The following is a 25514-nucleotide window of genomic DNA, read 5'->3' as shown; positions in this document are numbered from 1 at the left end:
CAATAATTGTTTTATAATCGCAACGCAGCCCTCTGAATCGTAATCGAATCGAATTGTGAGGTGTCTAGAGATTCCCACCCCTACCAATAAGTCCACACCTGTAACTTGTGGCTGTTGTATACAGAGCGCATGACAAAGGAGGGAGGCGGGGGCCTTGGAGGAGGAAGTGGAACAGGTGAGTGATGAAAACAGGGGGCAGGCAAAACAGTCCATGGGGGGAGGGAGGAGCCATGGTGGTGAAAACATTATGAACAAAACATAATCCTGACAACACCCACAGGTGAATCAGATACAAGGCCAAATATCTTACTCTGCTCAACTTGACAGCTGAATCGACATAATACTGTCCCACATATTATCCTGAGATCAAAGGTAACCTTTCTTTAACATTATTATAATGCTTAAAGTTAACTAAAATTCTATAACTTAGTTTATGTCTAAAATGTATGTTGTCATTTTTTAGGCTAAAAACAATCAAAAGAAATACATGATAGTATTGTTGTTTAATTTATCTAACAAACATTTGACAAAGAAAGACACCTATGTAGAGCTTTACAACATTAACATTAAAAACCACAACTGAAGTGTTGTATTATTTTATTATTATTATTTAGTTTATTTATTTTTTATATTTCTGAAATGTGATCTTGCATTTTAAGTGTGGATCTACCACACAATTACTTTTATGGTTGGACAGACCTGTAATCCAAATCTTCATATTTCATGCTCAAATGTTAATTGCTTTATTATCACATAATGCAGAACAACATCGTGAGGAGCTAGAAACATGTAGATAATGCTGATAACAACGTGATGTTTCCTTTCTGCTGTTTTGTCAGAAATAGAAACTCAGCACACTTATGTAGAAATGAAAGTAAAAATGTGGCAGGTTCAGGAAATGTCGATATATCAGGAAACAATGATCAAACAGCTCCTGTCTTTATCTGGAGATATAAGGTAACTTTACCTTTAAATTATTATGATGCATAAAGTTAACTAAAATTAAAATAAAATAAAAAAAGTTTAACAATCCAAAGAAATACATAATAGTATGGTTGTTTGATTTATCCACAAACAGTTGACAAAGCAAAAAAAAGGCATTCAATAAAAAGCCATTATTAAAAGGTATATACCATAAAAAACTTAAGTGTTGCATTGTATTATTATTATTATTATTATTAGAATCCCTAAAGTGCCCCTAAAGTACATAAAGTGTGGTTCTATTATTATTTTTTATATTTGGGCAGACACTTATTTAGTGACGTTTCAACAGACACTAAACATTTGATAATGACGTATTGACAACATATAAAATTTAATTTATGGATTATAAAATGTTAAACAAAAACAGACTGTCTAAAACTGTATAACATTTCTCTAAATGTTTACCCATTTCATCATGTAATATTTATTTTATTTGCTGTGGGACAATGAGCATAAAATACACTAAAACACAACATAAAATTATAAATATTAATAAATATTATTTTATTTGTGAGCTGTAATCTGAGGATGTGGTCTTGTGGCTTCTGCTTGCTGCTGCTTGCGTGTATGCTCTCTCTCTCTTCAAAAGATCTTCCACCCCCGAGAGCTCTAAAGGCCCTCTTTTATAATCACTATTGACACATTATCTCTACATTTACACACATTCTACTTGTGTTAAGATATTTCCTGCTTGCGTTATTTGTTACATTACTTGAGTCAATTGTTCATTCTTTATTGTACATTTTATCAGATCTCTCCTTTCTAGACATTCTATTTCTAACTGTCTTCATATTTGGCAATTTTACACAAAAATGCTCTTCTCCACTAGAATTTCTTTCACCTACAGTTCACCGCAACATCATCTTTACAGGATATGGTATACACGTATGTGTACAGTGTGTATTTTTTGCAACACACTGTTGCCAAACCCAAGACAAAATGAAAGACAAAGAATATAACAATAGGAAAGCAATATCTTTGGACATCAATCAATCAATCAATCAATCAAACAAACAAACAATCAATCAATCAATCAATCAATCAATTAATCAACCATTCCCTCCATCACTGTTTTCGATTAACTCGTTTTGACAGGGACTTGCGAGAGCAGGGAGCAGATCTGTCGATTGCTACACAGAAAATACATTTTATGATCTGGAATGTTAATGGACTTAAACAAAACAGACTACAAAATGCAGATGTTATTTTCTTTCCAGAGATGCACATTGGAGAAGGAGTTGGACATATTATAGAAGGTCTAAAAAATGAGTGGCATGTTTTCTTTTCTACACAAAGTTTACCTGCCAAAAGGGAACAGCCATACTAGTCAGGAAAACACTAGATTTTAAAGAGTGATGAAAAAGATAGCTGTGGAGCTTATGTTGTGTTAAAATGTAAACTGGAAGGTCAGCTGTACACTCTGGTTAGTGTTTATAAACATGAAACAGACACACAAACCCTTGAACGTCTTTCAGGGTACATGCAGTCAATGACCACAGGGCTGCTGGTGATTGGTGCAACGTGATCCTCAATCCATTTAATGACAAAAAATGGAAGACCAACAAGATGACAAAAAACAGAACTCATAGTAAACTGCAAAAATAAATACAAAATATTTATTATATTATTATTGTTTTATCTAAATTTAATTTGTTGTATTTTGGTACTCCTGTAATCCAGTGTAATCAACTTGTGTATTTTTATTCAGCATTTTTATATCAGATTCCAGAGGCTTAGTTTCATTTGATTGCAGTTATGTTTTCTGGCGGTCTACAGGAATATTATTGTCTATGTCATTGAAGTGGTTTCATTTTCATTTTATATTAAGTTACTAGTTGTATAGTCTCCATTTTTGCATTTTGAAATAATGTGCTATAGTCCTACTGTGTTGTATTTGTTTCCTTTTTCTGTTCAGAAGAGAACTGAGCCTTTAAATCCTTTTTAAAGGCCTTAAGCTTTACGAGGCATAAATAGTCCTCACTTTAGATGAGCTCACAGAAATAGTTAACTGACAGCTACTAAATGTTTTATAACTACCTGAAATAATCATTAAATCACAGTAGAAATACATTTTAATAAAGCATTTATTAAGACAATGAGTAACTATTACTATATGTCTAAATAATAAGATGTATAAATGTACATTTAAATAGTTTATTAATCCTTTACTTACACTTTCTAAATTATAATATGAACCACTGACAACTCCTAAATAACTGGTTTGTAAATAATGTAATACTTAATTTAGAAATGATAAATTGATAATTTATAAAGTATGAAAATACAATTATTAAACACATAATAGATATGCTTAAATAAAGAATAAAGCATTTATGGCTGTATTTATAAACTGCTTAGTGATGTCTATTAATGCTTTATAAATGATGAACTAACTATTTACTAATGCTTAACTAATGCTTCATAGTGTGTAGTTATTATAAAGTGTTAAAAAAAATGCAATTCATGTTTTCAAACCAAGTGTGATAGTTTGCATTCCACCAGAGGACCTAGATAAGGTAAATGCTATGGTAAATAGGACCAATGAAGAATATAATATTAAGATAATATGCAGTGTAAAAACAGATAAACCATTACATCTAAGTAGTGTGCATAATTAGACTTCAGGTGAGGATTGTGATGGATTCATGAAAATTGTCCTGGAAGTGAAACGGAGAGTGAGGTGTATGAAGAGAGTGATTATGGTCTAATGGACATGAGGAAAAAGATAGATCTATAATCTCAAATAATATTTGGTGGAAGTCACACCATTTGATGAGTGTGTGTGTTGCTGTATTGTTCCCAAATTGTATTTTAGTCTCACCTATTCGTTCCTTATGGTTGGCAAAATTTGAGAACTTTTTAACAATATATTAATTATGTATTTACTTACTTACTTGTTTACTTACTTACTCACTTGCTTACTTATATATTTAATTATCTATTGCAGGACGACCATGTATACAGTTGTTACCTTACAAGACTCCGATGAGGTGATGGTGGTAGCATCAAACTGGTTAAGCGAAGACAAGAGACAATGTTACTGGCCCCCATTCAAATCACCAGTAAAAGTCTTGGAAGCTGTTCAGAACAGACTTGAGCCTGCAACAGGACAGAAACCATGGGAGAAGTTAGCTATTCTGTTTCACGCAGCATTTGGTAACAGTTTTACCACTTTTGCTTAAGTTGTCCTACGAGCCTGGAGTCATGACATTATATTTAAATTATTTATCAACTGAAATTCGAAGAAAGCATCTATATTATTTGTTATATTTCACGTCAATGGGAAAGTTGAGTCATTGGGAAATAAATAGCAATCTGCAGTTTAAATAAAAATATAAAAATAAATTATCTGTAGGCCTATCCAATAATATAATAACAATAATATATTATACATTTATAGTACTATCCATTTATGATCTAATATTCAACATATTTCGATGAACTGTAGAGTGTTTAATTTATGACATTTCAATAAAAAATAGCCATTTGTGGAAAGTGTATCTAATTAGTGTTATTTTTTCCACCCAGAAACTTTTATGCAATCTTTTATGACTTGTATGATTCTTGATAATATAATATTTTCTTATCTTATTGTAGGCACTTATGAGCAGGCCAAGGAAAAACGAGCAGCAATGAATGAGCAGACAGAACAGTAAGTAATGGACTCTTATTGCAATCAATTAGATTTGGAAAAACATGATAAAACTTCTGTCTCTTTTAAAAGACATCATAATGAAACGTCTCGGTTATACATGTGAAGACGCTGCGTCGGAACGCTGTGGCAAAGCCCCTGCATGATTGCGTCATGAAGCGCGTATGGAATCAGTAAAATGGCATGAAGGAACGTCATAGGCAGGTGACGTCATTGACCTGGAACTATAAAGCATATACCTAAAGCAAGTAGATTACGGGCATGCAGGGAGTATGGCAGGGTGACGCACCTAGTAGAGTGGGCCCGTGCAGCCAAAGGTGACGGCTGACCGGCCGAATCATAAGCAAGTGAGATGGCCTCGACCACCCACTTGCTCATCCTCTGCTTAGATGCCGGGCACCCCTTCTTGGGTTACCCAAAGCAAATAAACAATTGTTCAGACTTCCGATACACATGGCAGCTCTGTGGACATAAACATCTAAGGCCCTAACTGGGCAGAGCAGATTTAGTTTCTCCTGGTCCGACGTCTGGAAGGGAGGAGGCCTGCAGTACGATAGGTCTTAAAAAATTAGTAGGAACCTTGACATGTGGACACATGGAAGTATGCTTCCTTGAGATCTATGGTGACAAACCAGTCCTCGGACCTGATTTGTGTCACAATTTGCCTGAGAGTAAGCATTTTGAATTTGAGCTTCCCTACACTGCGATTCAACTGCTGTAGATCTAAGATTGGACGCAACCCACTATCCTTGTTTGGGACAATGAAGTACCAGCTGTAAAACCCAGACTACCTTCTGGGAGGAGGTACCTGTTCTATAGCCTCCTTTCGCAGAAGAGCTTTTACTTCTTGTTCTATAACCAGAGCCTGCTGGGGGCCCACCACTGTGGGCAGGAACCAGCTGAATCGGGGTGGGCGTGACCTGAACTGAATGGAATAGCCCTTTTTGACTGTCTGAAGGACCCAACGAGATATATTTTGTAGATGTTTACACTCCACCAAAAAATCTACTAAGTGAACCAGTCTCTCTAGACTGGCCTCTGATGTATTTTGAACAGCAAGCACAGTACCCTGAAAGGGAAGGGAACAACTGGCTTGACTGTTCTAGAGCTGGATCTGGGAACCTCTTCCCCCCGGCAAAGAGGGATTGGCAGAATGGCCCCCTGAGGGTACCGAGGGGAGACGGGTATCTTATATATATGGAGGTGGAATTCATCTTCCCCTGGAGGGGCATACCCTCAGAAGCCTGGCGCCGGTGGTGTCAGGACTTCTTTTTAGACTAAGCCTTCTTCGTGACAATAACGGTCCTTAGATCCGTTTTGCTCTTAAAAGACTTTACCTGAGAGAATTTCTGGAACGGCACCACCTGCTTTTTCGCTTCCTGAAAACTCTTGATGATTGAATTTACAGCATCACCGCTTTCGCTCACATCTCTTAGCAGGTCAGCTTGGCATGCCTGCAAAATTCACATGGTATGCAAGCACACCTGCAGCCTGACCTGGCACAGTGTGGCGAGCAGCGAATCTGAGGGACCGTGAGAGCAGGACGAGGCCGTGGTCAATAATGATGATGAGTGCCAGCTGCGTGCCGCATCGGCGTCGTGTCTCACGGAGGAGCATAAAGGAGGAGCGACGATAGTGAAGGACGAGAGAGGACCAGGCCAGGACTTTACGTTGTTTTGTTTATCTTTTGGTATGTGTGTGTGTGCGCGGCTGTCGTCCGTGAGGGGCTGTTTATTTTGAATTAAAGTATTTTAATGTTCGCCGGTCCCCGCCTCCTTCTTCTCATAACAACAAACCCTACTACACGCAGATTCTAATAAGCTTTACCAACCAAAGCTAAAGTGGCTCTGATAGGCTTGGTGGGTAATGCCAATGCTTTGAGGGACGATGCTGTAGACTTAAAAATTAAGCTTTTCCCCCGTGGTTTAATTAACAGGACCGGACACCAGTTATTTAGCAAAGAGATTTCTTGTTTATTATTTTAAGTCAGACATAGGAGAGAAAGACAATTTTCTGAAGATGGTCTTCATTCCAGCTTTTCTCTGTCTTCCTAGACACCCAGTTGGATTTTATATGTTGCTTAAACAGTGAAATAATTGTTTACCAGAAAAACAGGTTGTTTACGCTATACATCGTGCTTTCACACGGCACAATATACCCTTGAACATATGCATAGAGAAACTTGTTGTTCATTGTTCAAAATATGTCTTATAGAGAACTTGTGAAATGTCATATGCATTGGTAGGAAAACAACAACAATACTTCCTTACAGAAACTTCAGTCACATGTGCATAATTGGAAAACTTGTGCTACATATTCCTGAGTACAAAATTATCTCCTCTCCATGTCTCTCACACTTCATGTGCTCAGACTTACTCTGACTAAATAATAATGCAATACAAATAATAATGAATGATCCAATACAAATGATAATGAATAATACAATACAAATGATAATGAATATTAGTAAAGAATAATACAGAAACTTATATTAAATAATAAAATCTTAGTCTTCAATGCAGACTCAGGGGAGAGATGGCTCACAATCGTCTCTTTGGCCCTAGGCATCATCCCATAACCGTGTTGTTTAAGCCCATGAATGCTTCAATAAGTGGGCTTAAATGTTTGTGGGCTTTGACACCTCGGTGTGGAGGTTGGGAAAAAATGGTTAGCACAGGCGTGGAGGTGAAACACGTGAACGCAGAAAGCATTGATCAAGCTTGCTTCTCTGCCTTGATTTGTGCTTATCTGCTGGTCACTCAATACTTCATTTAGCGACTGCTCGAGTGATCACCACCACCAATGTTGAGTCTTCAGTTTCTCTTGTCTTGATACTTACAACATCCAGCTCCTCAGAACTGGATAATTAACAGACAAAAACACAAAGGACACAGATTCGCACACAGAGCACTTGCTGAAGGCACAGACCCTAACTCTGTTTTGTTTGAGTATGCTTTATAGTTCCTGGTCGATGACGTCACCCGTCTATGACATTCCGTCACGTCATTGGACTAATTCCATACATGCTTCAAAATGCAATCATTTAGGGGCATTCCCACAGCGTTTTGATGCAGCGCGAGTTCCCTTGAAAGAGACCAATAAATAGTATAGGCTAATTTGTGCTTTCATATCATGGTCATGTATTAGTAATATTGTTATTTTATGTAAACAGACCAGTCCCACCAAAAAATCAAGAATCAAATCCTGTGCCATCACAATCTGCACGGTCAGGAATTTCCTCTGATGGTAAGCCAACTTATTTTGTAATCATTTAAAAGGAGAGATTTTTTTTTCTTTCTCACTTTATTCACTCCTAAACATAATATAATCATAATCAGTCCAATTGTTTGGATGTAATATACCAGTGACTACCACAATTTATTTATGTGAATAGCCAAAATTGTTTATCTACTGTAAATAAACAAACAGGCTACTCTGGGCCAAAGGTCATCTGACAGCTCTCGTTGTTGTTGTTGCATTCACTTTGAAATCCTTTAGGATTGTTGTGACTTATGTATAAGTAAAACGTCTCGGTTACGTATGGTAACCCTCGTTCCCTGAAGGAGGGAACGGAGACGTACGTCGGTAATAACCGACGAATTGGGATCACTTCAGAGAGCCCCTATCAGCTTCGAGAACTTAAGAACAGGCCAATGAACAATTGGCGTGCGAGATTTGCATCTCGCGCTCCGCCCCGCGCCGCGGGTATAAACAGGAAGCGAGAGCATCGCACTGACGTTTTTCACTGAGGAGCCTAACCAGAGACCGGCCAGGCAGTGATGGAAGGAACTGTGGCGACGGGACGTACGTCTCCGTTCCCTCCTTCAGGGAACGAGGGTTACCATACGTAACCGAGACGTTCCCTTTCAGTCGGTCACTACGACGTACGTCGGTAATAACCGACGAATTGGGATCCCTATGGAAAACGCCACAGTTACTACCACTTCCAGCGCCCAGCGAGAGCCCCTCAGACCCCGTTCTGAAGCGGGCGGGAAGATTCACGCCAGAAGAGTCATACTGCTGTTCCGCAAGACCCATTCAGCAGACTTGATTGGATAACGCTGGGAAAGCGTGCCCGAAGGACGCTGCGGGAGCCACATCATGCCCGGAGGGAGTTACCATGTGGAGAGAACACGTATGGGCTGGCCGTGGGCAGCACAACATACGGAAGTCCCAGGGGAGGCCCCGGCCTAATGCAGGCGGGGGACGACACCGTACTGAGATGGCAGAGAACTCTGCCAAGGGAAAGACACAAGCTCGCCGTAGGGAGCTGTACCGTGGAAATACACGTATGGGACCGCCGTAGGGGTCACGACATACGGAACCCAGCCTGACACAAGTTCCACCAATGCATACAAGTGCCAGACCTGGCGTCGGACGCTCCGCAACATCCGACTGCCGAGGGGTGCGGAGGACTCAACAGGGTTCGCCAATCCTGGGGAACTCGACTGGAGAAATAAGCGCACGTATCCGTTCCAGGGGAAGGGAATGGCGCAGCAAGCCGACACTAGAACGGGCACTTCAGTGAAGCTGACTATGGGAAGCGAGCACACGAGAAGACACCGGCTCTACACGCAGGCTATAAAACCTAGCGAACGTGTTGGGTGTCGCCCAGCCCGCAGCTCTACAAATGTCTGTCAGCGAGGCGCCACGAGCCAGCGCCCAGGAAGAGGCTACACCCCTGGTGGAGTGAGCTCTAACCCCGAGCGGGCAGGGCACGTCTTGGGATTCATACGCCAAGACGATGGCATCCACTATCCAGTGGGCCATCCTCTGCTTGGAGACAGCCTTTCCCTTCTGCTGTCCTCCGTAACAGACGAAGAGCTGCTCTGAGGTCCTGAAGCTTTGCGTTCTGTCCACGTAAGTCCGGAGAGCACGGACGGGACAGAGCAAAGCTAGGGCTGGGTCTGCCTCCTCCGAAGGCAGCGCTTGCAGGCTCACCACTTGGTCCCGGAAGGGAGTAGTGGGAACCTTGGGCACATATCCAGGCCGGGGTCTCAGGGTCACCTGAGAATCACCCGGCCCGAATTCCAGGCACGATTCGTCGACCGAAAATGCCTGCAGGTCCCCTACCCTCTTAACTGAGGCCAATGCAATCAGGAGTATTGTCTTTAGAGACAAGATCTTAAGCTCTACTGACTGTAAAGGCTCGAAGGGCGCCCTCTGAAGTGCGGTCAGCACCAGAGTCAAGTCCCAAGAGGGTATAGAAGAAGGGCGAGGAGGATTTAGTCTCCTCGCTCCCCTTAGGAACCTGACGATCAGATCATGCTTGCCTAAGGACTCACCATTAACGAGGTCATGGCTTGCGGCGATGGCGGCAACATATACCTTGAGGGTGGAGGGAGACAGCCTTCTCTCCAACCCGTCTTGAAGAAAAGATAGCACAGATCCGATCGAACATTTCCGGGGGTCTTCTCGGCGAGAAGAGCACCAGTCGACGAACAGGTTCCACTTCAACGCATATAGCCGTCTCGTAGAGGGGGCTCTGGCGGAAGCGATGGTGTCGACTACCGCTTGCGGTAGGTCACCTAGAACCTCCGCGTCCCGTCCAGGGACCAGACATGGAGTTTCCAGAGGTCTGGACGCGGGTGCCATAGGGTGCCCCGTCTCTGAGACAGAAGGTCCTGCCTCAGAGGAATGGGCCAAGGAGGTGCTGTCGCGAGGAGCACTAGTTCCGGGAACCACGTCCTGTTGGGCCAGTACGGAGCTACCAAGAGGAGTTGCTCCTCGTCCTCCCTGACCTTGCACAGAGTCTGTGCAAGAAGGCTCACTGGGGGAAACGCATATTTGCGCAGAGCCCGGGGCCAGCTGTGTGCCAGTGCATCCGTGCCGAGGGTCCCCTCGGACAGGGAATAGAACAACTGGCAGTGGGTCGTGTCGTGGGTGGCAAACAGATCGATCTGTGCGGCCCCAAAGCGACTCCAAATCAGCTGGACCACCTGGGGTTGGAGTCGCCACTCTCCGGGAAGCACTGGCAACCGCGACAGCTCGTCGGCCGCACGGTTGAGCAGGCCCGGAATGTGGATAGCACGAAGGGACCTCAGATGCTTCTGACTCCACAGGAGGAGATGGCGGGCGAGTTGGGACAAACGGCGGGAGCGTAGACCACCTTGTTTGTTGATGTACGCAACGGCCGTCGTGTTGTCCGTCCGGACCAGAACGTGCTTGTCTTTGAGCGACCCTTTGAGGCGGCTGAGAGCAAGACGAACTGCCAGCAACTCTAGGCAATTGATATGCCATTGCAGTTGGGGCCCCGCCCACAGACCCGATACTGCAAGCCCGTTGTACGTGGCACCCCAACCCGTGGGTGAGGCATCCGTGGAGACAACATGATGCCTGGACACTTGTTCTAGAGGCACTCCTGCCCGTAGAAATGAAGGGTCCGACCACGGGGTGAGGGTTTGGCGGCATCTCGGCGTCACTTGGACACGGAGGGACCCGCTGTGCCACGCCCATCTCGGGACTCGGTCGTGTAGCCAGTGCTGAAGCGGTCTCATATGGAGCAGCCCTAGCGGCGTTACTGCGGCTGCTGCTGCCATATGCCCCAGGAGCCTCTGAAAATGTTTCAGTGGAACCGCTGTACTGCGTTTGAGCGTACTCAAGCAGCTCAGCACCGACTGGACGCGCTCCTCTGTGAGGCGCGCAGTCATGGCGACCGAGTCGATCTCCATCCCGAGAAAAGAGATCCTCTGTACGGGACAGAGTTTGCTCTTCTCCCAGTTGACCCGAAGACCCAACTGGCTGAGGTGCCGGAGCACCATGTCCCTGTGTTCGCACAACTGCTCCCGCGACTGGGCAAGAATCAGCCAGTCGTCGAGATAGTTGAGGATGCGAACACCACGCTCTCTCATGGGAGCAATGGCCGCCTCCGCGACTTTCGTGAAGACACGGGGCGACAGGGACAACCCGAAGGGTAGGACTTTGTACTGGTATGCCCGTCCGTCGAAAGCAAAGCGTAGAAACGGTCTGTGTCGAGGGAGAATCGAGACATGAAAGTACGCGTCCTTCAGGTCGATCGCTGCAAACCAATCCTGGGGACGGATGCATCTGAAGATGCGTTTCTGGGTTAACATTCGGAACGGCATCCTGTGGAGGGAGCGGTTCAGGTAACGCAGGTCCAGGATCGGTCGTAACCCGCCACCTTTCTTGGGTACAATGAAGTACGGGCTGTAGAACCCGGACTTCATATCGGCTGGAGGGACCGGCTCTATCGCGTCCTTCGCCAATAGGACAGCGATCTCCGCCTGAAGCACGGGGGCGCCCTCCTTCGGTATAGAAGTGAAGTGGACACCCCTGAACTTCGGGGGACGCCGGGCGAACTGAATCGCATAGCCGAGTCTGATGGTGCGGATGATCCAGCGAGACGGGCTGGGGAGCGCTAGCCAGGCCCCCAGAGACCGAGCAAGCGGGATCATCGGCACCACGGACGTACCCGGAGCGGGGCAGCGCAGCGGAACGCAGGGGCCCCAGGACGACATGGGAGTGGTCCGTGCAGGGGTCTGGGTCTGACACACGACCTGCATCCGCTGAGGGGACGGGCGAGCGTGGGGAGGCACTTTGTGTGCGTCTGCACAACCGACGCCCCCTGTTGGCGAGGAGAGAGGTGTCTGAGGGGTACGAGGCATGGTAGCGTCGCATACCGCCAGACGCGCTCTCTTGGCACCCAGAGATGTTAGAAACTGCTCTTTTATTGAAAATTTGGGTGCCACTGGCACTGGGGCCAGTGGCGGAACAGAAAGAAAAATGGGGTTCCCCCGGCCCTCCACCGGGGGAAGGAGTGGTGCTGCAGCCATCTCCTGAAGAGCAGTTTCCTCCATCTCTGGGCGGCCCGTCTCAGGGTCTCTTCCGACGGCGCTTGCCACCTGGCTTGGCAGCGGCCTGAGCGGGCTGGACGTTCTTCCCGCGACCGGCTCCACGCCCACGGCCGGTGGAAGGCTGCTGCTGGGCTGGGGCGGGAGCGGGGGCGGCCGCAGGAGGACGTCCTCGGCGACGGGCAGGCGGAGGTGCTGCAGTCGGCGGCTGGGTGGAGGCAGCAGCGGGCCGCCGGTGCAGGATGTGTTTGATGGCCGAGGATCACCACGCCACTCGGAGGCGGTCGCCGGACGCAGCTGCATCGCGACGGCGCGTTCGACTGGTGGGATCCTCTCGTAACCCTTGGCCTGTCCACCGTCAAGGGTAGTGAGGAGGGAGGAGCCTCCAGGTCTGTTTCGGGCACTGAAGGGTGTCGTCCACGACCTGGAAAGCTCCTCATGCACCTCCGGGAAGAATGGCACTGGGGCGGGACGCTGAGAACCAGCGCGACCCCCCCCCAGGAACCAATCATCCAACCTAGAAGGTTCGGGACGTGGTGGAGGGTTCCACACAAGCCCGACCTTTTCGGCGGCCCGGGAAAGCATAGCCGTCAACTCAGGGTCCGACTCAGCCGTTGCCACTCTCCCAGAGGGAGGCAGTACAGCTGAATCCTCATCCTCTGAGGACTGGAACTCCCCCTCCGATGCTGCAATCGACATCTGCTCGTCCGCGGGCGCTCCGAAAGAGATGACTGGGCGCCCGTGGGCGGGACCAGCGATCTCTTCCGGTGGCGCCACCGGCAGCGGTGCTTGAGAGGGTTCAGGGACCTGCGTAGGGACACTAGGCGGGTTTGGCCTGAACGTAATCCTCAGATCACCCCGGCCATCCGTCGAAGTAGGTCTATCCTGGTTAGGGATAGCTCTAGATCCGGATCCCGGAGGTAGGTGAGTCTCGACCTAAGCACCGCAATAGTCATGTTCCCGCAGTGAGAACACGAGCTATTCACAAACGCTGCCTCAGCGTGCTGTAAGCCCAGGCACGTGATGCAGTGAGTGTGGCCGTCAGCGGGCGAGAGGGAACGACCGCATCCAGAAACGCACGGGTGGAATGACATCTTGAAAAAGACGCAGTGTCACACCCGTGTTGCTCTTTTTGTGAGGAAACGCTCTTTTAAGAGAGTGCTGAAGCACCCAGGGAAACCGCGGCAACACACAGGGAATAGTGCAGCCTGTGTTTGCACTCAATTTGGGAAACGCCCACCGAAACCAACAGGTTTGCTGTGATAACAGCAGTTGTTTCACTTGCAGCTTTGAGTTCGCGGTCCCGCTGGAAAGCGCCGTCACACCAACACATACGATCCTCTTCTCTGTTGTTCTTGCAATAGTTCTTCGCTGAATAATCAGGAAGCAGTCTGTAGACTTCAAACGCCGGTTAGGCTCCGAAGTGAATGACGTCAGTGCGATGCTCTCGCTTCCTGTTTATACCCGCGGCGCGGGGCGGAGCGCGAGATGCAAATCTCGCACGCCAATTGTTCATTGGCCTGTTCTTAAGTTCTCGAAGCTGATAGGGGCTCTCTGAAGTGATCCCAATTCGTCGGTTATTACCGACGTACGTCGTAGTGACCGACTGAAAGGGAACATGTTGTACTGTTGGTGAAAGTAATTCATCTTAACTGGATGACAAACATTTACATGGCCTAACCAAAATTAATCAAATTAACTATAGTGAATTCCATATACCTGGAAAAATAATTAGAAATTCTTGAAAAACAAAACAAACTCAATGTAAAATTTGTATTTTTAGGCAATTCCGACATAAACATCCAACCCAAAATAGTCAACCAAGGTATGTAATTTCTTCTAACAAAAAAATATAGATTTTTTATTTAGTACAAAAGTGATGTGTTTGAATTCTCTGACAGGTATTAAAAGAAAACATGAATCATGTGATTCACATACCAGTGCAAAGTCACATTCAGGTAAGTAATTCTCTTATCTCCAATTATTGTTATAAAATACCAGGGGCCCGTACCATGATGGTAGTTGAACAAACTCTGGGTTACAGGATTAGTTTCAAGTTGACAAAACCAAACCAATTCAATCAGGCTTTGATGGTACCATGACATCAACTTTCTCTGTCAACTCAGGCTTTGATCCTGAGTTCATAGAGTGTGTGCACATAAAAGTTTGACATCAGTAGTGGACAACCAATCATATGCCTTGAAACAGAGGATAAAACTTTAGTTTAGGTTCCAATTCTCAGTTCTGAAGAGTTGCTTATTAGCATGCTTATCACTAGGATATTGGCAGTTTACTTAAAAAGCAGATGCCTTAATGCCTTGTTCTGCATGACCATGTTATACATCCCTTAAAGGGGTGGTAAACCACGATTTCACTATTCTAACTTTAGCTAACGTGTAATGTTGCTGCTTGAGCATAAACAACATCTGCAAAGTTACAACGTTCAAAGTTTAAAGCAAAGGGAGATATTTGCTTTTAAAGAAATCAGTTTCTAAGAACTACAGCAAACGGCCAGTAGGCGACTACACACATTCCTCCAGGGTTTTGTGACATCAACAGGCTCAATATTTACATAAACCCCTCCTCCAAAAATATTAAATAAGGGGGGGTGAGGCCATTTTGTATCGCGGCGCTGTTGTGGTATAGTAGGCTGGAGTGTTGTTGCCGCGATGCCGAGGAAATGCTGTTATTTTCATCCGGATTGCAGGTTTGGGGTACTTGCTCTGTTCAGCCTTCCTTGGGACGGGGGTGCGTTGCAGAGCGTTTAACATACAGCATGTTATATGCACGTGTGTTTGAGTCAGCGGGGAACAGGCGCGCGCAGGGCTCCCTGCAGCACATCTAACAGAGGAAAACTTCCACCGTCTTCGCGATTTCAATGCCAGATTTGCACAACGTCAGCTGCTTGAAAAAAACACTGTCGGTGCGTGGATGCATGACGTGCGCGCTGCACATTTCATGGAGGACAACACAAACTTCCACAAACTTCGCGAGTTCAATACAGGATATGCACAACGGCTTGTCCTGAAAGCTGGATTTACAAACAGAAGCTGTTCACGGGCCACAACCTGTAAGTCTGATTTATTTTTCATCGATGTGTTTTCCTGTAATAGGTTGTAGCAAGGAAGTAAACAGATGACAACGCTGTTCTGCAAACCAGTCTGTTAAATGCTCATTCATACTTAACGTTATCCGACGAACACCTAACGTTACAAACACTAACGTTAAAATCTCAACAGCGAACCTGACATTAGTGTAAATGATTCTTTGATTAGAGCTTTTATGTATTGTTTATCTACAGGCATGCTAAACATGGTTCTGTGTGTGATTTGGCTAACTTACTAGTTAAAGCCAGTGCTTAGTGTTTGTTTTGGGTTAGTTCTTGCGACAGATATTTGGCTATAATCGTTCTAAAAATACAAAAGTTAAAATGCCATTCAGTAGCGATCATGATAGATCCGCAGTCTTTACTCTTGAGGACTGAACAGGTTCTGCTCGATCATCTTCACTCAAATGTTCTGGGTCTGATTCGGGCTTATATGGTTTTATTGACGCCGTTGTTTCTAACACTGACCAAAGCACAGCCTCCGGTAAGGGGCGTGACGTTTCCGACATACATGCACTAGGCGTTTAGCGAATCACAACACACTGGGCCAGCTAACCAATCAGAGCCCACTGCGTATTTTTGAGGGACTGGCTTCATACAACCCGGAAAGCATCAGACCGTTTTACAAGGAGGGACAGAGCAGTGTAGAATAAAGGTCAAATATATGAAAAATAAGGCAATTTTTTTTTAAACGAAGCATGAACACATGTTACAGTGCACCCCACAAACACAGTCAAGCCTTCAAAAGAATGTGTTTTACCACCCCTTTAATCCTACCCAATTCCTAAACTGAACAACTGCCTTAATAACTATTAATAAGCAGCAATTAGGAGTTAATTGAGACAAAGGCCATAGTTAATAGTTAGTTATTAGTGAGAGTTGGACCCTATTCTAAAGTGTGACCACATAGAGAAACTGTGATTCAATTCTTGCAAAAGAATCAGAAAGATTTTCTCTCTTCAGCCGAAGAAGAATATGAAGTACATAAATGCATTTACACAACAAGAAGAAAATATCTTTCTATATCAGTGCAAGTTAAAATTGTGAAGTTAGTTTATAAAGTTGATAATATATACTGTATAGGTATACAATTCCAAAATGTATATTACATATATTATCTGTATATAATTTTGTTCATTTACACTAAATGTGTAGTAATAATTGATCAACTAAAATTGCTCATTTGTAATGGATTAGGGGTATAATAATTATATAAATAATATATAAAAAATATGGTCCCACCAAGGCGAAGCCGATGCCATGAGGGAACCCATCAGAACGATGGTTTCTGGTGGAGCTGAGGGAGGGGCCAAAGTGAAGACGATGGGTCGACAGGCCAAGGTGGGGCATTGGGTCATGAGGGTGGAGGCGGAGCCAGGGAATCCTTCATAGTGGCTGGAATGGGTGACCTGAAGCTCAGAGGCAGATCCACACAGATGATGTTGGAGATGCAGAGGGGTTGAAGGAAACCAGCTGAGGAACCAACTGTTAGAGGAGGCGGGAGAGGGAGGCTAGGTGGGCACTTTGGAGATACAGGAAATTCGGGAGACACAGGGAACTTTTGAACTGGGGTGGACCATTGGAAATAGAAGATTAAAAAGGTATTACCTCCTCAAATACCTTCCAGAGGCCATGTTATTAATATCCACAGTGGCGGGGTAGTTGGCAGGGCTTGCCTCCAAGCCCTAGAACTCGACTAACACTCCCTCTTTGATGCATGGTGTTGCCGGCTCCAAGCCCTCGACCTCCACTAACACTCCCTCGGCAATGCATGGTGTTGCCGGCTCTCTGTAGGGTTCAGGCGAAGTCCTCCCAAGGACCATCCACAGGCAGTGAGCGGTCGAGGAAGTCAGTTCTAAAGATATTCTTGTGTGGTCCTCAAGACTCTTTCCCTCCTGCTCCAGTCAGAGCAGCTAGATGGCTGGCAGATACATGGGGGAAAAAGGAACAAAAAGGGAAAAAACACTGCAAATAATAACGGTAATAATAATGCCACAGATAACGGTTCCTTTCTTCTGTTACGGGTTGTTGTATATAATTAAGTGCACTAGAATAATCCAAAGAAACAGTCGTAATACAAAAATGTATTGATGTTACATATGACACTGAAGCTTCAAAGCATTATAGAGTTCGCAGCGCGTGCCAGAACTTGTATTGTTTTCAGAGAAACATGATCAATGATCATGATCAATGAAAAACAAAAACTCACTTTCTTTTTACTTCTTTCCAGTCACTCGAATGCTTCACTTTGCGTGTTGGAATGTTTGAACCCACTCCACTACTCAAGCCCAAGAAGTTCAAGCCCATTTACTAACGTTTTTGATATATAAGCCTGTAGCCTATATTACATTATCATATATTTTGCCATGTAAACAGTATAAAAACTATAAAATAATTAGAGCTCAATATACTTGCATCAAATAATTCTGTTGGTATTATTCTAATTAGAGTATTATTCTAATTATTGTAACATTTTGTAAAAAGTTCAATATGAGTAAGGAAGGAAGAAGGCAGGGTCGGCTTAATGGAGACTCGGGTGGCTTTTATTACTTGTACTTGTTTCCCACACTCTTTTAACACAGCACACGCTCACCAGCGTTTCACAAAGTAAATCAAAAGTTCTCAAACAAAGTTCAGTTGCTCTCCAGAGTGTGTGTGTGTGTGTGTGTGTGTGTGTGTGTGTGTGTGTGTGTGTGTGTGTGTGTGTGTGTCACGCCCATGACTGGAACAAGACACAGGTGTTCATTATTTGCAATTTACCCACTTACGGCTTACTTGTCTCCTGACTCTCTCTCCTGTCACAGACCTCACTAAACCACACCCCTCCTGGCACACATTTAATTTAATGCCACGCTTAAATATGTGAATAAATATCAGAAAACGGAACATTTATGTAACATTAAGGCTATTTTTTTTTAAATAGTGATCTATTCAATTTACACCATGTAAAAGTAGAAGTTCTTTGCAATTTGTGTAAATATTAATTAGATGCTATTTATACATTATTTTGGCAGATACATAATATTTGCACCTCAGTATTGTTGTACATTAACAGGATGCAATAATAACATACAGTGTAAATGATCTTATATTTATTAAAATGATTAAATGGATGCCACCTTAATGGAACAATAAAATCCCTCCCTACACCTACCCCTAAACCTTCCCAATAAATACTTTTATTATTATTAACCATTTTGTTAGGCCCTTTATTTACACTTTCAGAACATCCTTATTTTTATTGAAAGTATGATATGTGATATGTGATGAGACAAGGGAGAAGAGCAAGCTCGGCAAAAGGCAGATTCGAACACCGGTCGATTGCATCAAAACCTAGTTCCATGAGCCTTACGTCTACTGACTACACCACTGAAGACATTGAAACATGTGTGTCTTTTTTAATCTTTTTTAATTGTTAGGCGGAGCTAGTGTAAATTAAAAAAAAAATTGCACTTGGTGTAAATGTTTTGTGCTCAATGGCTGCTATAAGTTTGACCTGCCACAAGATCTGCGGTTTTCGACACTCCTGATATTTCGCCTGATCTTTCAGAAAAAATCAGAAAAAAGCTTAAAAGCTTTAAGAGGCTTAATTTCTCCATCCCTACAAAAATACTCAGGAACACTCAGGAAAACGTCTCGGTTACATATGATACCCTCGTTCCCTGAAGGAGGGAATGGAGACGCCACGTCAGAGTACCAACGAATAGGAATCTCGCTCGTGAGAGCCAATCTACTTTGAGTGTAACTAAACGAGCCAATGCACATTGGCATGCAATGATTGCACCAGGTCCTCATGCCACACAGCGCAGATATAAAAGTTAATATATAAAAGAGTAGCGCAGCTACTCATTCTTGAGTCACATGGACTTTTTTAACAAACCTTTCTGGGCTTTAAATGGCTTTAGCCGTAGCGCAGCAAGCCAACAAGAGCCAGGGCCTCTCTGTGCTTCTACCCGTTTGAGGTGAGAACACAGGAGGAAACCGGCTCTACACGTAGGCTATAGAATCTAGCGAATGTGTTGGGTGTTGCCCAGTCCGTAGCTCTACAGATGTCTGACAGCGAGGTGCCACGTGCCAGCGCCCAGGAGGATGCAACACTTCTAGAAGAGTGTGACCGCACCCTGAGCGGACAGGACACACCTTGTACTTGGTAAGCCAAGGTGATGGCATCCACTATCCAGTGGGCCATCCTCTGCTTGGAGACAGCCTTTCCCTTCTACTGGCCTCTGTGACAGACAAAGAGTTGATTTGAGGTCCTGAAGCTTTGAGTTCTATCCACATAGATCCGCAGAGCGTGGACAGTACAGAGCAAAGCTAGGGCTGGGTCTGCCTCCTCTGGGGGTAGCACTTGCAGGTTCACCACCTGGTCCCTGAAGGGAGTGGTAGGAACCTTGGGCAAATAGCCAGGCCGGGGTCTCAGTACCACATGGGTGTCACCCGGCCCGAATTCTAGGCACGATTTGTTGACCGAAAATGCCAGCAGGTTCCCTACCCTCTTGATGGAGGCCAGTGCAGCTAACAGCAAAATCTTCATAGACAGAATCTTTAACTTTGCTGACTGCAAAGGCTCAAATGGGGCATTCTGAAGTGCTCGGAGCACCAGAGCAAGATCCCAAGAGGGTATGGAGGGAGGTCGAGGAGGATTTAACCGTCTCGCCCCCCTGAGGAACCTGACGACCAGGTTGTGCTTCCCCACCGTCGTAACTTCTACGTGGTCGTTGATAGGGGGATATTGCAGCAACATAGACCTTGACGGTGGAGGGCGACAGCCTACACTCCAACCCCTGTTGCAGGAAGGATAGCACAGAAGCGATCGAACATCTTCTGGGGTCTTCTCGGCGAGAAGAACACCACTCAACGAACAGGTTCCACTTCAAGGCATAAGCCTGGCGGGCGAATTGCGACTTGCGAGCGTAGACCACTTTGTCAGTTGATGTACGCCGCGATCACAGTGTTGTCCATGCAGACCAATACATCTTTGCCCCGTAACAGCCTTTTGAGGCGACTCAGTGCAAGTTGTACTGCTAGCAACTCGAGTTAGTTGATGTGGAAATGCAGGTGCGGGCCTGTCCAAACCCTGACACTGCATGCCCGTTGTACATGGCCCCCCAGCCCATGGCAGAGGCATCCGTGAAAAACACAGCATGCCTGGACACCTGTTCCAAAGGCACTCCGGCCCGAAGGAACAAGGAGTCTGACCATGGGCTGAAGGTCTGGCAGTACGCCGGTGTGATACTCACCCAGTGAGTGCCACATTGCTACACCCATCTCGGGACCCGGCCATGAAGCCAATGCTGAAGTGGTCTCAAATGAAGCAGACTGCCTTGAAACATGTTCAGGCAGTTCAGCATGCTCCTCTGTGAGGCGCGCCGTCCATTTGACCGAATCCAACTCCATACCAAGAAAAGAGATCCTCTGCACAGGGGCGAGTTTGCTCTTTTCCTAGTTGACCCAAAGACCCAACTGGCTGAGGTGTCTGAGCACCAGGTCCCTGTGTTCGCACAACTGATCCCTGGACTATGCTAGAATGAGCCAGTCGTCGAGATAGTTGAGAATGTGAACGCCCTGTTCTCTCATGGGCACAAGGGCCCCCTCCGTGACTTTCGTGAAGACACGGGGGACAGGGCAGGACTTTTTACTGATATGCTTGATCCTCTCCACACGCAGGACAACCGGGGGTTGGTTTCCTGGGGGAAGCGCGCTCACCGTAACCCCCAAATTGCCCTGGCTACTGCCTGAAGTAACCCTCTGTGGAGGGTTAGATCGAGGCAGAGGCACGGGGTCTCCACCCCTTCCGAGATGGAGTCTCAACCGCAACTCCGAGATGGTCATGTTCCTGCAGTGAGAAGATGAGTCATCTACCAACGCTGCCTCAGCATGCTGAACGCCCAGACACGAGATACAGCGCTGGTGACCATCTCTCGGTGACAGGTAACCACTGCATCCAGAAACACATAGATAGAATGTCATCTTGAAAAAAATGCAAGCTCTATCTGTGTAAGCTCTTTTAGAAGGACGCTCTCCTTGGTGCTGAAGCACGCAGGGGGAGGGGTCGTGGCGACACAGTCAGGGAATAGTGCAGCCTGATGTGCACGCTCTCTCTCACAAAGGCGCTCTTACCAGCCGTAAGAACGGCTTTTCAGCGCTCTCCACCTAGCGCACTGAACCAGCTGTGAGAACAGCCTTTGTGTTTGCTCTCTCTCTGCTGTGCCGTCACAACAACACAGACTGAAGAGATCACTCCTAAAAGGCAGGCTTCAGTCAGTTCCACTGTGTAGAAGAGAATGATATTTGCACAAACCATCTACCACTCGCTCTGGAGCAAAATGCTGATTTGATGCAATCACCTGTGTCTCATTTATACCTGTGCTGCGTGGCATGAGCACCTGGTGCAATCATTGCATGCCGATGTGCATTGGCTCGTTTAGTTACACTCGAAGTAGATTGGCTCTCGCGACTGAGATTCCTATGTGGCGTCGAGAGTGACCGACTGAATGGGAACAGATTCAGCTCTCTGACCCCTCCATAGACAGCAATGTGATTAACATTTTCAAGGCCCAGAAAGGATTAAAAAACATAATTAAAATAGGCCATGTGAACTTTATGAAGCATTCTTGAGTCACATGGACTATTTTAACAAACCTTTCTGGGCTTTAAAATTGTTAATTAAATTGCTATCTATGAGATCAGAGAGCTCTCATATTTCATCAAAAATATCTTAATTTGTGTTCTGAAGATGAACAAACGTTTTACGAGTTCGGAACGACATGAGGGTGAGTAATAAATGACATAATTTTCATTTTTGGTGAACTATCCCTTTAACATTGACTTAGACAGGACCAAGACTGCAGGAACACAAGGAGTATAAATACAAGGCGTTTCTCAATGTCAAGGAAGGATCCTTGGAAGCCAGAATTCCGAGTCCTTCGTTCGAAAAATATGCCATATACAGGAAAGGATGCATACGAGTAGCCTTCGCGCACTTAACGTTCTCAAATCACCCACAATCCTATGCGCGCAGCTTTGCTATCTTGTTCAAAAAATACAAAATATAGGACGTTGGCGGAGTCGGAGCGTTAACGGGGCAATATGCTTTCAAGTGTAAGTATTTACGTTACCAAACACTTGTTATAACCGTAGTAAATATAAGTAAAGTTTAACTTTTAAATGCCAGTACAAATTACAACCGTATTATTATACAAATGACGTTATTGATGGCTAACGGAGCTTTTCACTGACGTAATGAAGCTGACGTGCACTTGCAAGCCTGTTCCATTTACGTGTTCTCCGTATGCTGAAGAGGAGCCTCGCCTCGCCTCTGAAGGAAGTGACTTGGAAGGACTAGTCCTACAGAGGAAGGATCCTTGACATTGAGAAACACCTACAGACTGAACGAGGAACTAATAAGATAATTAATTAGACAACAGGTGTGTCACAAGCTGCAAGTTCCAATGATGAATACGAGTCACAAGTTCCAAAACAAAGGTAAATTTAATGAGAATAATCCATGCGCTTAAACAGTGTGCGCTAAACACAAACAATAACCGACAACTGAACAGCAACACAAGAGGAACTTAAATACAGAGTGATAACGAAATGAATGGCAGACAGGTGTGTGATAATGAATTAATTCTCATAGCAATCAAACAGGAACATAGAACACAGGAAATAGGAACGAAAGATGATCAACCTAAAAATCTTTGATAAAGAAACAAATTTAACTTAAGTGTAACCAGGTGAACTGAATACAACACTCAGACACACTGGGTCAAATGACAGGGGCACACAGGCAAACTTGACAGAACCAAAAACAAATATTGTTATATGTTAAATATGTTACATCAATGGAGTGTAAATTACTATTGAACACGGTTACTGCTACTATTACTTTAAACACTGCTAAAAAGCTGAGCCACTTTCATAGTACCTAAAACCCAGGGTTTGCACAAACTAAACGGAAACATGGCTAGCCACCTAAACCGGCTTCATAAAGGCCCCAGGGATGGTTGTAACACATGATGGCGGGAAACACTGTCAGTTTAACCATTTTAAAATTAGGTAGAGGGATTAAATCACTATCATACATGACATCCATCCTCCCGAGATTTGGTTTAAATGGTTTAAAACGTTCCACATATGCTAGGATGACAAAACTTAGTGTATTTACTAGTTGCCATATCAACATTATTTAGAGAAAAAAATTGTGCCAAAATTAAAAAATCTTTGGAAGATATTACTGAACATTTATTTAAACATAGCAAAAGTAAGTTTCTTTCTTAAGTTTATTTTTCATCTCTGTTTTTTGTGTTTATTTAACACTAGAACTGCCAGAGGTCGCTGTATACCTAAAACTGCCAGCGGGTAAAATTTACCCATGCAGATTATTACTGTATTGAAACACAGCAAAAAAAAAACGTAATATGTCACTGTATTATGCCACTGTCTTCACAGAGTAATGTATAGAGTCATGAAATGATTATTTTTAGTCATCAAATGTGTTTTTGTCCTGTTGTTTTATGCTATTTTAAGCAGGCTACACTAATCACTTTTTGGTGACTATAGGCTAAACCAGCCTGCAATGACGACGAGAATTAGATGGAAATAAATACATTTTTAGGTGGTGTAATATTATAAAAAAAGTCATTAATCCCATATTAAGATAACCCGTGTTATTTAAATTACTAAAATACCCTAAATAGACAATGAAGAGCAGTAATAATTCACAGCACTGCATAAGATGTGTGACAACTTACGATAAGGATAACATACGAATTCAAGCGCACAGTTTGACCTAATTAATTATTCATTTGTATAGTTATACCATTTATAATTTGAATAAGAGAACAACACCAATAAACTTGGGATAATCATGAAAATTGTTTTATTCATTCCATCAAATCAGATTTTTATTTTCAGGAAACGGGCAGACTTGAATAAATAGCAACACAGTAGCAAACAATACTCAAAACAAAATGTATAATTAATCCAAAGTTTGAACATTTATATATTGGTTAAAACATCTTTATTTGACTGTACGTTGTGTGACTGTTTACAGTAAGCCGACACATTGCTCAAACACAGCGCGAAAATAGAGGAATTATATAGGGGCAAATTTGACCCGCTGGCGCTTATGGGTATAAATGCCCCGTTTTTAAATCTGGTTTTATCTAAACAATTTTTAATAACAGGGGATTGTAAATAGCACAGTTTTAGTAAAAGTCAGTGACTGGGAGACTTGGATATTTTATTGGAAATCTGTTATGTACATTTGAAAAACAGCCATGGGTAAATTTGACCCCCGTGGCAGTTCTAGTGTTAAAATAAGACAAATATGATATTATTTTAATCTTATATATGTTATTTAACAGTTGAGATCGTTCTTTAGTGCGGATCTAACTAGCAGAAGACACGAGCCGTGGTTTAAATCCCAGTTGCGCAGATGGGGTGCGTTGTAACTTGTAACACTGCATTACAATGAGCCCCTATTAGAAATATGCTATTATATTCTATACTTTTATGAATTCTTTTGAGAAACCATGAGAAAAGGGTGAATAATGACTGTCAATGTTCAGAAATTATTAATTATTGTCAGAGCTGGACAGTAACGAAGTACATTTACTTGAGTCCTGTACTTAAGTACACTTTTTGAGTATCTGTACTTTACTGAAGTATTATTTTTTAGGGAAACTTTTACTTTAACTTCACTACATTTGAAAGACAAATATCGTACTTTTTACTCCACTACATTTCTATCAAGGTCCTCGAAGTCAAAAGTAGTTTCTGTAGCAGCTTTGCAAGTCAGTGGATGTTTTTGTTTTTGTTTTGCAAAATGTGAATGTCTGGGAGAAAGAGAAGCATAGACATATGGATGAATCTGAAAAAGCATGATGAAAGAGTTCAGTCTGGTTTTTGTGCCTCTGAAATGAGCACGAGTACTGAATAGAGCTTTCTTTTGTGTTTT

The 25514-nt window shown here is 44.0% G+C and overlaps 1 protein-coding gene across 1 annotated transcript in view; it reads left to right on the top strand.

Moving 5' to 3' along the window:
* Nucleotides 1-266: 266 nt before the first annotated feature.
* LOC307133617 (nuclear GTPase SLIP-GC-like) overlaps nt 267-25514 on the top strand; it is a 90591-nt gene continuing 65343 nt past the window's right edge. Inside the window, exons 1-6 of the mRNA XM_079828749.1 lie at nt 267-372; nt 3932-4140; nt 4582-4636; nt 7809-7882; nt 14231-14272; nt 14349-14405. Of these exons, the coding sequence (XP_079684875.1) occupies nt 3939-4140; nt 4582-4636; nt 7809-7882; nt 14231-14272; nt 14349-14405 (430 nt within the window). The 5' untranslated portion in view covers nt 267-372; nt 3932-3938. The remainder of the gene's footprint in view (nt 373-3931; nt 4141-4581; nt 4637-7808; nt 7883-14230; nt 14273-14348; nt 14406-25514) is intronic.

This window comes from Gobio gobio (assembly GCF_949357685.1).
Source record: "Gobio gobio genome assembly, chromosome: 11".
Lineage (NCBI taxonomy): Eukaryota > Metazoa > Chordata > Actinopteri > Cypriniformes > Gobionidae > Gobio > Gobio gobio.
Note: the sequence above shows the minus strand (reverse complement) of the source record. Positions and strands in the feature narration are given on the sequence as shown.